Consider the following 15,493-nt stretch of genomic DNA (forward strand, 5'->3'; position numbering starts at 1 on the left):
GCCCCTGATTTGGCAGGCTTCCCACTCAACCAGCAAACTCTTCTGCAGAGCCAGGCTTCGTTCTCTCTCTTACAAACCCCTTTTCTTAGACTTCTGCATGGTAGGTGGGTTGAGCACGCAGCACCCTGTGGGCTGGTTTGGTGGGGTAAATGATGCTAGACCTATCTGCAAGCTTCAGAATCTCCATCACGTAACTCCAGGTATTGTCAATTATCCTTCACAGAAACAAGAATGGAGACGACAACCATTTAATCGAGAGAAGTCACTTGAAAAAGAAAACAAGCCACATGCTGATAGAAAGCCCACTCTAAGAATATGTTAAGTGTTGGACCCAATCGTCCTGCCTGCAGACATATAAAAGTGTCTGTAACCGTGACTGAAAAATTACTTGGTGTCTTGCTTTTTGCTCCACTCTTTCCCATTTCTGTCACAGGGTATTTAACAAACTGCAATCAAACCATATTGTTCATAAACAAGTCAGTCTTCTTTATTTAACAGAAAGGGTCTTAAAAAATTGTGGAAAAATTACACCTTTTATACCTCATGTTCTGCCGCTCCAGCTGATCAATGCCATCATACACACAACTGTGGCTGAAAAATTGTTATAAAACACGGAAATATTAGTGCAATATCAACTTTTTCAAGGTAGTGCTTCAAGCCATATTATATGAATTATGCACCCACTGATATATTGTGTCTGTGTCGCAGTCACTGCAGTCATCGGGATGTCACTGAATGAGTCTCTATTCTTTCCCTCTTCCATGAATCGTTTGCATGAGATAACTGTGACATCCTTGAGAGTAGACAAACTATGGTCTGGTGTTCAGATACAAGACTGATAATGTTATAGAACCTGGTAGAGCACCTGCCAAGAGCGAAGTGTGCTAATCCTAAAAATACCTCATCCTCATTCTAATTCAGACAGCTGGTCGCCAGAACACCCTCCTGCCTTATCTCAATTGGAATGCAACCATAGGGAAAACTCAATGTTTAACACATCACCACTCATACTATAATGGTCATTTTCTGTTCACAGACACATGGGTTGACCATCCTTCGAAGGCAAACTCTCAACCACACATGTCTGAAAGGAAAGGCACTGAGGGGTCAGGTAACCTGACATGCGTTATACAAAAAACTTTGTAACATAACATAACCGGAAAATTCAGTCAAAACCAGCTAAAAAGAGCCAATGAAAAGGAAGGTTTGTATAAACAGGGGTGCAAGCAGATTTCCAAAGCATACACCCAGCGCATGTACACTGTTGCAGAGCCTCCAGTGTATTTGACGTCTCCTCTGAACTCTGTAGTTAGGACAGGTACTCAGCAGCAAGAAAACCAACAGCTCTCTGGACACCGAAAGCTCAAAACTAAGGTTGTTTTGAGCCTGTCCTAGACTCTCAGCAGAGCTGTGGCTTGCCAAGCAACAAAGTGGTGCCCCCCCACCTTATTTCAGTTGAGTGTACAGTCGGAGAGAAAAAAACACTCCTTCATTACAAAACGAACACCAAAGTGTAGCCATATACATTCACTTCGACCATGCACAAAAAGCAGTGAGCTAAGTATTACTCCTGCAGTCCTTCATAAGCATTCTCCAGCCTGTTTAATCCCCGTGTGCTATGGAACGCCCGTATGCTGTGGAAGGTTGAGTAACTAGATCTTTCTTTGTCGAAATTTATTTTGGATGATTTGGACGGTTTCGTCTTGGCATGTTCATTAACTAGATTTTGCTCTTTATGTTTCAGTTCCCATGCTGCTTTTGTCCAAAAATGGACACTGAATGTATTCATTTTTTGTCTTGTCTTGTGGACACTGTCATTTTGAATATTCAAAGTCTCTTGAGTGACATATCCAGGAGAACAAATTATTCTGTACAATATTTCGAGTTTCTGACTAAAAGCAAATACCTATTTGTTGTTATGTAGCTGCTCAAGAAAGCAACACTTCCTTGGTCACCCTTCCATAATTTTGCAGAGTTTAAAAATTTCCAATAAATAATACTTACATGAATTATATCTCTGTACATATGCAGACATTTTTGGAGATATAGACTTCAAAAACATAATACTGTCTACACAGATCTTATTTCTACTTATAATGCAACACCCAGCAGAGATAAAAGGAAACATTTTTACTTAACACATGGCAACTCCAGAATCAAGGAAAAGCTGATCTTGTGTTCTTCAGTTATGTTTCAGTGCTATATTTAAACCTTTAGTTTTAAGGTTTGTGCATACTCAAGAGGCTGAAAGTCTGCTGATTGCGTTCCCTCAAACGCTGAACAAGAAGGCAAGTAATGGAGGCTGAATGTGGAATTTGCTAAGACTTTGGCAATGTGTTGATCCAACGACAGTTGGGGGTAAAGTTCCAGTTTTACTGCTTAGTCATGGTATCCATGGTAGTAACCCTCGTGGTGTCGATAGTCATCTTGATAGCCTTCCTGGTAACCCTGATGATGGTATCCATGGTAACCGTAACCTGCATACTCATCCTCTGGGCATCGCATCCCCAGAGACTGCTGAATGGCCATTTCCTGCCTCCGGAGTTGCATGGAGTCAATGAGTTCATACACAATAGACATGGACCACATGGGGGAGGGATACCAAGACTTTACATTGCCATCCTTCCCGACCAAAAGCATGGAGAAATATTCAGGGCTCACTTGGAAATAGTTCCGGATGTCCTTCACAAGGTGAATAGGGAGGTCCTCCCGGTCAACGCTGGAACTCCCTAGGTGAAAGCAAACAAAAGCTATTTGCAATTACCCATGAACACAGAAAGATCGACTGAAACTTTTCCAAAATAAATTAAAAGTACTTATATCGCAGGAAAAGTTGTTTAACATCTGACAGTCTCATTTAACCTAGGAAATAGCTTTGGGAACGTAAGACTGTCTAGGCTATTGAGTGATTATATAATACTGCAAGGAGTCATCATTCTTAAGATTGAAGCAATGGCAGACATAGACACGTCACTTAGCCAAGTGAATGAAATGTCAACATATGGTTTCTATGTTTAGAGTGATGAGTGAGGGCCTTAGGGTGTACTCTTTATGTGATATAAATGGAACAAATCATTCATGGAGATGTCTCCCAGGACCCTGAAAATTCCATGTGTGCAGCTGACTGTGAAAGCCAGAAAACCAGAGGCATGAATCGGCTTTGGTTAAAAAAGCTCCACAGAGCACAATGGAAGGCAAACTCTAGTTGATCTGCATACATTTCTCTTCCTGAGTTCTTTTATTCACTCTAAGCGTCCCCTATATATTTATTTAGCAAGAATAAGACTTCTAGCAAACATTTATAGCCTTTCGTACACTGAATAACACAGGGCTACTGCTACACTCAAAGGAATGTATCTCTTGGGTTTGATGTTTCTACATTCTTCATTGGAAAGTATAAGGGGATTTTGCACCTGGAGGCAAGAATCAAGACGTCTTACACCGTTCCTACCACGTTCATATTCCCAGAGTTAAAGTCTTCAAGATGGTGCAACAGGCATCAGTTTCCCTTTCAGACTCTCGCCCCAGCATACAATCCAGAGGTTTTTAAGTTTAACTAATTCCTGTTTGGTTGTCTGGTCATTATTTGCGGCGTCCCCTAATTTTTGTGCCTATCACATTCTCCTCAATGTTATCACACATTGAGTTTGGCAGCACTGAAATGACAGGTTCCACCAGAGCATGAGTCGCGTAAGGCAAATATATTTGCCTATTGTTTGTTTAAGAGAATTTTATTGAAAGCTACAATATAAAAGTTCGAAATTTGAGCTGAAATTAAGATCTCCGAATGATCCAGTAACGTTTACCACTACTCTCAGAGCTCTGTCATGACAGAAGTTATGTGGTTACTGGTTATGCTTTTAGATCTCTTGGATAAGCCTGTGGAGATTCAGCATCATGCAAAAATGGCGCCTATTTGATTCACAACATTCCTGCTGCGTATGAAGAGAAAGACAAATGCAAACCTATTTAGCTCTCATTAATCATCTAGAAGACCGTTGTGAATTGGAGGCACAGCCCATACTGAGTGAATGTCGTAGGCTGGGTCAAGTCTTTGTATTTGATTCATTTTATGATGACTCGTCAGCTAAGTAACTGAGTGAGCTAACACTTGCAATGATGTTTACAGTATTTTGAAGGGCGCAAGTTTGAAAACTAGTTAAGGCAGACTCATCTTTTCAAGGTCTTTAATTGAGTACCATTAAAGTGGGTAATACTATATCATCTAGGGACCTACTCACACTCTGCATTTTGTAGTATGTTTAGTAATACTACAACACAGTCAATTCTGCCTTCAAATAAAAAAAATCCCTCTTCTTGCACACAGCTGTAATTGTGCCAGTTTTAAAAAAAGGTAATAGACAAAAGCCATGTTGCTACAGACCGATTTCTTTGCTATATTCAGTGCAGGGCCGGCTTTTGGGCGATGCGAGCGGTGCGACTGCACCGGGCGCTGACCTCAGGGGGGTCGCTGTGTTTAGCAATTACTTACGAAACTTGTGATTTAAAAGCACCTGTTGTAAAATTCCTTGTGCGTTTAGCCTTCAAAAAACAATTAAAATGTCAAGATACCTCTTGTGATTAATGTTCCTGCTAAAGAGAGAGATCGGAGTTTTGCCTAGTGGCAGCTTTGACTCAACATAAAGTAGCATAGAGGGTTAATATGCCTGTTGCAAAAAACAGAACTATGGGGAACAGTGCAGCGCCACTTTTCTTGCACCCCTTACCGCCCCCTAACACCACCATGTGTGCATCATATTTAAAATACAGCACACCATGGTGGTTGTTAGGGGACTAGCGTCAGAATTTTTTACACTAGTCCGGCACTTTGCATGATTAGCGTCAGAAATTGTAACCATTGTAAGCCTCCTTTTAATGCCTGCTGTGAGCAGGCGTTAAAAGTGCTGGAAAAAAAGTGATGCAAAGAAATCTGACAGATTTCTTTGCGTCATTTTTTTTCCCCCCATTGCATACATTATGCCTGGCGGAGACATAATATAACGTAAAGGGTTACAAAGTGGTGCAATGCATGCATTGCGTCTCTTTGTAAATATGGCACAGCGTTTTTGGCCTTCTAATGCCACATTTGTATAAAAAGAATTGACAATAATGTGGCGTCAGAATGGCACTAGGGGCTCTTAAATATGCTCCTGTGGCAGTGCTTAATTTGTGCTTGTTGTTTCCGGTGCGGAGCACCAGCACTTATTTTTGAGGGCCTGCGCTTATTTTTCTGCCTCAAGCATTTACTGCGAGAAAAAGACACATATAGGAAAGACGGAGGAAGGGGAAAACTAAAAAGTGTCACAATGGGGAAAAAGCAGAAATCCGTAAGAGTGAGCTGAAGGGGCAAAGAGTGCCTGAAAATGGATGGAAGAAGCCCGAGAGGGCTTAAGGATTACACTGCCTCTGTATTACCTGTTCACACATTTAATTGCAGCAGCTGCGTGTTTAAGAGGAGGGCTTTGGGCACCGGCACCTTTTTATTTACAAATTAAGCACTGCCCTAAGGGGCATATTTGAAAACGAGGTGCTGCACACCGTGCTCTGCCACTTTTCTAGCGTCCCTTATCGCCCCCCTAACACCACCATGTGTGTCTCATATTTAAAATACGGCGCATCATGGCGGTAGTTAGAGGACTAACTTCAGAATTTTATATGCTAGTCCTGCGCTTTGCAAGATTAGCATAAAAAAGTGGATGCTAATCCTGCAAAGCACCCAGAGGCCCATTGTAACCAATGGAAGCTTCCTTTTAATGCCTGCTCTAAGCAGGCGTTAAAAGTGCCTTAAAAAAATGATGCAAAGAAATCTGTCGGGGGGATGGCCCTTTTGCACTCATTATGCCTGGTGCAGGCATAAAGTAGCGCAAAGGGTTACAAAGAGGCGCAATGCATGCATTGCGCCACTTTGTAAATATGACGCAGCGTTTTTGGCCTCCTAACGCCACATTAGCTTAAAAAAAAATTACATGAATCTGGCGTTAGAATTTGCACTAGAGGCTCTTACATATGCCACTATGGGGCATTTTTTTTTTAAAGTGGCGCTGCACACAGTATTGCACCACTTTTCATGCGCCCCTTAGCGCTCCACTAACACCACCATGTCTGCGCTGTGTTTAAAATACGATGCAACATGGCGATAGTTAGGGGACCAGTGTCAGAATTTTTGACGCTAGTCCGGCGCTTTGCAGGATTAGTGTAAAACATTTTGATGCTAATCCTTCAGAGCACCTAGAGGCCCATTGTAACCAACAGACGCCTCCTTTTAGTGCCTGCTCTGAGCAGGAGTGAAAAATGGCAGAAAAAAATTATGCAAAGAAATCTGTCAGATTTCTTTGCGCCATTTTTTTGGGCCCCCCCAAATGGGAGAATGCCACCTTTGCATACATTATGCCTGGCACAGGCATAATGTAGGGCAAAGGGATACAAAGTGGTTTTGTAAATATAGCACAGCTCTTTTACCCTTATAACGCCACATTAGCGTAAAAAATTATGCTAATGTAGCGTTAGAATGATGCTGGGGGCTCTTACAAAAGCCCCTATATGTTATGTGGCTAGCTGAGTGGATTAGTAAAACCAGTCTTTACAAGTGCTTTAAAACACATGAATGTATGTAAAAGGTGAGCGATAGAGAGATGAGCGGCACATTTGCCGGTGGTAGTGAGTGAAACCGAGGAGGAGGTCATGGGGTTTGGGGGGCGCCACAATAAACTGTCACACAGGGCGCCACCAGTCCTAAAGCCAGCCCTGTTCAGTGGTCAAAGTGGTTGGCTGGGTTATTTTAAATAGGATCCAGTGCTGGAATGAGGACAATAAAGTTCTGTTGGAGGCCCAATCTGGAATCAGAACCGGGCTGTGAACCTTAGAACAATGATTCAACCTACATTTTCTAGTTTGTTAATACTTCGTCACCAAGCAGGGCCAGTCATATTTTACAAAACAATTTCTCAGCCTCAGTGAGGTATGGCCCAAGGGGGAATGTTGAGATTCATTAGCACTTGGGAAGGGGGTCTATTAAGGTTTTGTCCCTGCTCCAATACTATTTTTATTATATATCAACGGGTTTAATGCCTTTTTAATTAGACCCTGTAAGGATATGCTTATTGTTAAATCTAGACCCATCCCTGCTTTAATGTATGTTGAGATCACTGTATTAATGTCCAGATTGTGGACTAAGTTTTCCTATATTTGGGTATTTCCATTGATTCCCGTAGCTCCTTAGTGCAGTGCCTTTCTACAAGTTGTGTGAAATTTTATCAGGCTGTTAGTGCCCTATTTAGCTTTGTGCAGAAGATTGGAAACAAACCGATTCTACAGCTCTTATAAATATGAAATTGCAAATGTGTTCCCATTATGACCTAAAGGGAGGCTATTTTGGGTTACCAACCAAGCAAGAACCTGCAGGTAGAAGAAAAACAATTCTGCAGTTGGCTCGTGGAGCTTTCACCCACCAGCCCAAATTTCTTTCTGCATGAAGAAGTTGGTTTGGGTTATGTAGAGGACAGTATCACATTAGTACCCTTTTTATTGAGCCTGTCAGCTTGGAGTAACCATTATGCCTCGTTGACCTGCTCCATTGTCAAATACAGTATAGCCTGTGATCAAGGGGTTTTGATACCTTGGCTGCAGCATATTAAAAAACACTAGCCACCTAGCTTGGAAGAGCAGAATTATTTACCAATTCTTAGGGAATAAAACATGCAGACAAATTATGGACCATAGAGAATTTTATTGCCAGCACTAATTTATCTCGAAAGGGGGAGGAGTTGATGAAGCCATCTATGTGGGAATATGCAATAATTTGGACTATTTTGGACACGGAGCCATATCTGAACTTTGTCTTTAATCCTTGGGAGAAATCTCTATTCTATTTGAAGCATTTTATGCTTCTCCCTGGGCCAATACAAGCAGACAGCAATTCTACTTTGCCCCGTGACAAATCCTCACCTCAAACACTTCTGCACTTTGTTTTTTTTCTGTACTTTTTATAATCATTTTAGTCGACTGTATTTGATAACAGTAAATAAAGGCAAGGTTTTTTTTTTTAATGCTAACCAGCTCTGTTTTATGTAAATACTCTAGGCTCGCTGAGTGTTTGCACAGCCATAGAGAGCTTCTTATCATCATTGATAAAACATCAGAAATCCCTGCTTTTTTAATCTGAGATGCTTTTAATTGAGCTGAGATTTCATGATGCATTTTTCTAGGCTACTCTTTTTGTAGTCTTATCTTTGTACTGCTTATCATATTTGTGAGCTGTAGTGTCTTGGTTGTACTTATTTTTTAATAGTCAAATAAAGATATGTCTGTCTGTCTAGTGCTACAATAGTATAAAGTACTACAAAATGCTATTCACAAACTTATGAAAGGAAATCTCCACCTTCATCTCTCCTATCGTTTCTAAGGGGAAAAGGTGCATACAAACTACGAAATGGGAGAGGTTTAGAGAGGAATAAGGAGGGACTTGGTTAGGATTAGGGAGGGGTTTAGCTAGGGACATTCACCTGCCACCAAAGAGTAAGCCCATTGCTATCCACAAACTGGACTTCTAAGCTGCACGTCTAAAACAAAAAAGGGACCCTAAACAGTAGTAAATTAATTCAGTTCAGAAGTGGAGTAAGTTCAGCACCAAACATTGGCAACCACTGGTACTGCCACAACCTCTCACACAAAATAATGGCAGTAGGGACTTAAAGCCCCATAGGAAATATGATGAAATTAAATTTCTTAAAATAGCTAAAAATATAAACAAATATAATTTAATGTTTAAATAAATCTAGAAATACAACATATTGTTTAATTATAAAATATTTTAACACCCTGTTTTGAATTTCTATATTATTGTAACATTTCTTCTTAAAATCTGGTTAAATTACTTTTAATCAATCCTGTACATCACTTTTAATAAATATTAATGCATGATAAAAATGTACTTTTTTACTTTATGCTTATTCAATTTATTATATCCAAATTAATTAAAGATTTAATTAAAAATTAAGTAAATAGTTCTGTAAATTTTTACTATTTTAATATACATTTAAAATAAATATTTAAAATTCATTTAAATTAATAATTACTTTTACTAATTTTGTGAGTTAAATAAACTCTATACTTTACCATGTGGAGACTCCACTGTCAGGATGGAGAAGGAGTCTTCTCCTTTCACATGGTCTTAGGTCTGGCTTGACAGCACAACACACTGTTAGCAGATGTTGTATGATCACCAGAAATATGACATTAATTGTGAATACTGAGAGTTGGGCTTAGGCTACAACCTCATGCAGCTTTCCATTTCTACAAGGTTTTAATTGGCTAGAATGAGTTTGCTTCCTCTGAATAAGAGGGCTTATTGTGACTTCTGTGAAAGCATATGCTCAATTCAGTTGGCCTGATTAATTATGGCGCAACCTAATGATCAAGGTTATAGGCCTGATAAGTCCACTTGGAAACTTTATGTCAGATGATGTTGTTTCGATTTGTTTATTATGAAAAGCAATACAAAAAGCATAGGTTAAAGCAAAAGTACCTTCAGCTGAGGATTGCATTTACACTGTATTATAGGCTGTAGACTGGTATTTTGGTACAAGAAATTTCACAGATTACCATAGAGGGCAAGGGTTTTGGTGTTGGGTTACCACCACTGATATATCCTGGGATAGAAGATTTGCACTGGGAGAGGGATTTCATTTTGTTTTGCCAAAGGTAATTATCTACACAGTTGCATTTTTATGCATAGTATTTAGCACAGTATTTAGTGGTGTGCGTTATTTTTTTTAGGTCTCACCTGAAAGCTTTAGATGTTTTTCAGATTCTTGTAATGAAAAACAATTAAAAAATACATAGATACAAATAGCAAGGATTTGAGTCAGTCATTAGTCTGAGTGTCTTTCACATTCTTCTTCTTCCTATGATAGTGTACAGCATGGGTCAATGATTTACTCCACTTCAGCGATTAGCTTGATTGTCTTGTGAATGAGCGCATTGTTCTTGATTACATAGGCACAACTAAATGAAAATGAGTGAGCTTCAGAGTCAGGGCTGTTGGGCCAGTACTTTAGTTTTCTATTTTCTTCTTTTATAAGTTCCATTTATTTCTTCTCATTTTTAATGTTTTAATTTATTTGTTTTTTAGAGTGCATAGCGGCTCCCTGACAGTGTGACTGCGCTGCACGCTCATAGCTCATTCCATCTTCAGTGTGCCATCTTACAATGGTATTGTCAATAAGGTATCACTCTTTTACCGTTTCAAGATGGCCACAACATTAACAAGTAAAGTCAGCTATGTTGAATCAGAACAACGATACACTAAGCACAATCAATTTTCAAGATGATCACCAAGTGGAATGTTTACTGAATGGCCATCAGACTGGCATTTTGCACAGTGTAACATTGCTTTTCCATTCCAAGATGCAGAACATGTTTCTTCTCAATGTTGTCACCATTTTGGAACTGTAAAACAATGATATCTATCCATATTGCAATTTGAAGATGGACACCTGTTGTTAGGTTATTGTTTTACTTTTTTATTGCAAGCACATGACTGCAATGTTTAAGTGGAAGCATTTTCCTTTTTTCTACGTTTATTCCTTCAATTTAGATGAAATATGCTTGTTCAATTTATGTGTGTGTTATTGTGGATATATGAATGCATGATTCAATAATGAGTCAGTAGGTGGATGAATAGTTGCATGAGTGTAAGGTTGAGTAGCAGAGTGCATGTTTGATAAGTTATTGAGTGCCTGAACTCACCTGTGACTGGCGATGCACTTTCAGATATAAGGCTGATCTATTGTGATTGCTAATGCCCGTTTCTTCATGTGACCAATATGAAGAACTTATATCCGCTAGTGAGAGCAGAAAGAGGACTTTGTGCTAAAAAAAAGCCATTATAATTGACATTTCTGCAGGTAAGCTAGCAGCCCATGTCCTTCTGTATTTTGTGGAGATGATGGTTATCACAGTCAATGTATATGGCAATGTATATGGCAAATGTACATTTTGCTGTGCAGATATTGAGTCGTTCTTTTAGTTAGGTTGTGTTCATACAATACTTGTTTGGTAGCTATGTGTTAATTATCTTATTTGCATTTGATTGTTTTAACCCTGTAATAATTCTCATAAACGTTCTAATACATGTATTTTACATTAGGGATTCAGATAATAAATGAAGATAACTTCTATCTGTATTTAATGTTAGTACACTGATTTCAGGATGTAGCATAGGGAGGGAGATTTATCTCCAATTTTATGCAAGATGTCTTTGGCATGCTTGTTTGCTTCTCTATAACTTCCTATGCAACGAGTATAGGCCATAACTAGGTGTGCTAAATACCTGTCCAAATATCTGACTCCTAAAGGCTATGGGAGATTTATAAGGTGTGCTCCCCAAATATTGAGGTATGTGATACACAATCATTTTCTTGGCAAAAGTTTGTTCCAAGGAGTACATAATAAGCATATCTTCTTTTTATAAAGCATTCCCTACCACTTCTAAGTGATGGAATTAACTGGTGTCACTATTACTCAATTGAATGGATCCTAATTTACAACTTCAGAAGAATGGAAGGCTCAGCTGGACTTACCAGGCACGGATTTGAACTTGTTACATGAAGAGCACATAAGATCTTTGTAGTGACTATTTCACTCACAGGGATATCCTTCTGTGAAGACATTTCCAAAAATAAGTCAACATTTGCTGCACCTTCTCTTTCCCCTCCTTGTGGTAGTGCTCTTGGTTTCCACAACCAATCTAGATGAAGGCTTAATACTGACGGCAGGCATGGAAAGGCTGGTGAAAGGGTATCACTTAAGTGAAACCCCAGAAGAAACATGCAATTCTTACCATTAATAGGATACAGCTCCAAAACACCACTGCTTTCGATTCCAACCCCGACCAGTTTCAGAATAGCCAAGTGACGCAGACCTACCAACACAAAGACAGAGAGTTTGAGGCATAAGATTTTGATTAGCATGGTCTGCAGGTTAAACTTCTATGATTGCGCATAGGCTATTCCTGAATGTTCATTTTATAACACAAGAGGTCCAAGAAACAATTATTTTGGGTGGATGCCCCTGCTTCTACATCAAGGTCACCTCTTTTCCCAGGCAATTAACATTCACCCCACTGCTCACCTCTCTAGAACCTCCATCCCAAACAACAGGCACTAACAAAACATGTGTGTGCATTGTGCTACTCTTTCTTCATATGGACAGGATGTGGACCATATTGTTCCTTAATTCAATGAAAAGAACCCTAAAGATAGAGCCTTTTGTTTTCTGCCTAGGGAATGTCGCAATGCAGAGACACTGACATTGGGAGACAGTGAGATGTACACTCTTATAAAAGAACTCTCTCACCTGGGACATGGAGAAATGTAAAATAGGACAGGGAATACTCTGACGCTGGGCCCATGAGACATATACACCTAGGTAGTAAATGTACTGACACTGGTATTTTAAACACTTACATTTAGAATTGAAAGAAACACATTCTACACAAAAAGATACCCTATGGCACTTAATACTGTCAAGCAGGACAGAGAACACATTCACAATGGGCCACAGAAATATGTACACTGAGAACAAACATATTACTATTCTGAAGCATTCGCCTTAGACTATTATATGTGGACTGCAGGACAAACAAATCTGTAGGGACAGGAAGAACACTGTAATGGAATTGGTGAGATAAAGTTTGGCAAGAAAACTCAAACTCTGGGACTGATAGATATGTCCAAAATGTCAGGAAATACACTGACACCCTGAGGAGGAATACTGCGACTCGGGAATAGAAAACACACTGACAATAGGACAAGGAATACACGGATGGCAAGGAGGGCAGAGATTCTGACAAGTGAGCATTGGCGTACACTAGAACTGGGACAAGAAAACAGCTACACTGATACAAGAACTCTACTGATACCTGTCAAGGGTCTCACTTTACTCTGGCTCAGGGAATAGATTAAAAGCAGAGAAAAGAATACAGGCACTTAGACAGGGAATGCATTAACACTCATTGAGGAAATACAGTGATAGTGGGACAAAGAGTACACTGACATCGGACAAAGGAAACAAACATTGTGTGGGAATAACACCCCCACAAGGACAGAGAAGGCAAAGGTACTGGGACAGGCAGACACTAGCCCCGGGCTAGGCAACTCACAGACACCATTACATGGAATATTCTGGCACTAAGAGAGAAAAATACCTTTGGCAATAACACCCTATTTTGAGTCAGTGAATACCCAGAAACCGGAAAAGGAGTGAACAGACTCCAGAGTAGGGTGACCGTTAACACTGGGACTTATAATGTTTTAGGATAGCCCGAGAATGACCCATTCTGGAACACGTAATACTCGAACGCTGGAACAGTGCACAGATATATCAGAATTCACTGGGAAGGAGAGACAATCATATAGATAGAAGGGAGACTCTGATACTGAATGCACACAGGACATCAAGATGTGTGCCCTGGGAATGGGCATACACTGACGAGGAGTCTGGAAACCAACTGACACTGGGATGACGATACACTGACAGTGCAACTTGGAAACACACTTTTTAGTTCAGGAAAACAATTAGATTTGAACATGGGCACATGCATTGGGATGGGAAGACACGTTTGCTGAGACATAGCAAGATACCCACAGGTGCAAAGAATACGCTAACTCCGGTAAACGTGTACATAGAACGCAGAAGAATCAATTCTTGTAAAGCAAACACACATCACAGCACCGAAAAAAGCACAGTCATTAAAGGAACAAAGACAGGGAGACAAAAACTCAGACTGACTGTCACACACACGGGGACAGTGAAGCAAACAATGTGACAGGATTGCAAGATCTCTAGGAGAGGGAAACATGATTGAGACGTAGAGACTGAGGCAAAGAATACATGGACACCTGAACAACTCCCATGCATGGTTAAGGCAGAGAAAAGGAAGATCCATCAGAGAGGATGGGGTCAGGTAAGTGGGGCTGGGGCAGGGTTGGGGGTATTTTTTAGGAGTGGGGGCAGGGGTGAAGGGGTTGGGGTGGTTAGTTTTTTGTTTTTTTTAAGGGGCGGTGGTGGGAGGATCGGTACTATGGTTTTTAGGGTGGGGTGGGGGTTCGGGGTTATTTTGTTTTTAGGGGTGGGGTAATTTTGTATTTAGGGGTGGGGGTCAGGTTTTCAGGGATGCGGTGGGGTGATTTTGTATTTGGGGGGTTGGGGTAATTATGCTTTTAGGGTCGGTGGGGGGGTGGGTTTTAGGGGTGGGGTAATTTTGTATTTAGGGTGGGGTGGGTTTTTAGGGGCAGGATGGGGGTGATGGGGTAATTTTGTATTCAGGGCAGGCAGGGGTCAGGTTTTTAGGGGCGGTGGTGGGGGGCTTGGTGTAATTTTGTTTTTAGGGATTGGGTAGTTTTGTTTTTGGGGCATGGGGGTTGGTTTTAGGGTTCAGGGTGGGTGGGGGTATGGGGTAGTTTTTAAAGGTGGGGGTCGGGGTACATCTGTTTTTAGGGGTGGGGTGAGGGGGTCGGGGTAATTTTCTTTTTAGGGGTTGGGTTGTTTATTTTTGGGGGTGGGGTCAGTTTTAGAGCTCAGGGTGGGAGTGCGGTATCGGGTAGTTTTTAAAAGTGGGGGGTCGGGGTACTTCTGTTTTTAGGGTGGGGAGGTGGCATGCAAAAACCATGCATGCCGTTTCCACACAAGCCTTTACTAGGCATGCCTTTACAACAAAAAATCATTGTAAACGCATGCATGGTAAAGACATGCGTGGAAACAACGCGCTTGTTGTTCCGACTGCGTTGGTCAGGCAAGCGTGGTTGCCGCATGCATGGTTCCATCATACAACCACAAGGAAGACTACAAATCTTAAAACATCTTTGGACTGTATGGATTTATCTGTTCATAAAACATGAGTTTACATTCATAAATATGTTGGCTCCCACGTAATATGGTATAATTTTGCTTTGTGCAGATTTGCTCAAGGGACAGGTTGAGGGATGCCTGCTTAAGCAGGTGAACTCCCACAATTGTGAGCTGGTTGATATTCACCAATGATTAGCTGGCACAGTCCCAACCTGGATATGTTTGACAGTTATCCATGTTAGTACATCTGGGAAGCAGTAACAGTTGGAGTTTAGGAGTATTGTTAATTTTGTTTGGAGAATTCTGCGAAAACTTTGTTCTCAGCCAGAGAAATTGTCCCATCTTTTGCAAATCGGGTGAAAAAAGTGAGTTCCGTCCACCCATCAGGGAGTGCAGTTGAGGAGAAGCGTTAATTCTATTAATGAATACACCACAAAACCAGCCTTCTTCAACCTTGTCCGCATAATGTTTAGTCATGGGTTGTGTGCTATCAAGTCAGCATAAGGCCTTGCTAGGCGACTTATTACCGAACCGAACACTCACGTCCATCGTTCAAATGCTCCAAGTAAAGGTGCAAAACAACTTTAAAATGTAAGGCAGTGTAATTTAAACGTGGCTGCGTCAGCAAAGGAAAAGCACCCCCATT

General features: G+C 40.7%; 1 protein-coding gene across 1 annotated transcript in view; it reads right to left on the reverse strand.

Moving 5' to 3' along the window:
* Positions 1 to 462: 462 nt before the first annotated feature.
* CCDC80 (coiled-coil domain containing 80) overlaps positions 463 to 15,493 on the reverse strand; it is a 223,349-nt gene continuing 208,318 nt past the window's right edge. Inside the window, exons 7-8 of the mRNA XM_069204179.1 lie at positions 11,840 to 11,920; positions 463 to 2,729 (exon numbers count right to left, since the gene is read on the reverse strand). Of these exons, the coding sequence (XP_069060280.1) occupies positions 2,380 to 2,729; positions 11,840 to 11,920 (431 nt within the window). The 3' untranslated portion in view covers positions 463 to 2,379. The remainder of the gene's footprint in view (positions 2,730 to 11,839; positions 11,921 to 15,493) is intronic.

The sequence above is a fragment of the Pleurodeles waltl genome, chromosome 8 (genome assembly GCF_031143425.1).
Source record: "Pleurodeles waltl isolate 20211129_DDA chromosome 8, aPleWal1.hap1.20221129, whole genome shotgun sequence".
NCBI lineage: Eukaryota > Metazoa > Chordata > Amphibia > Caudata > Salamandridae > Pleurodeles > Pleurodeles waltl.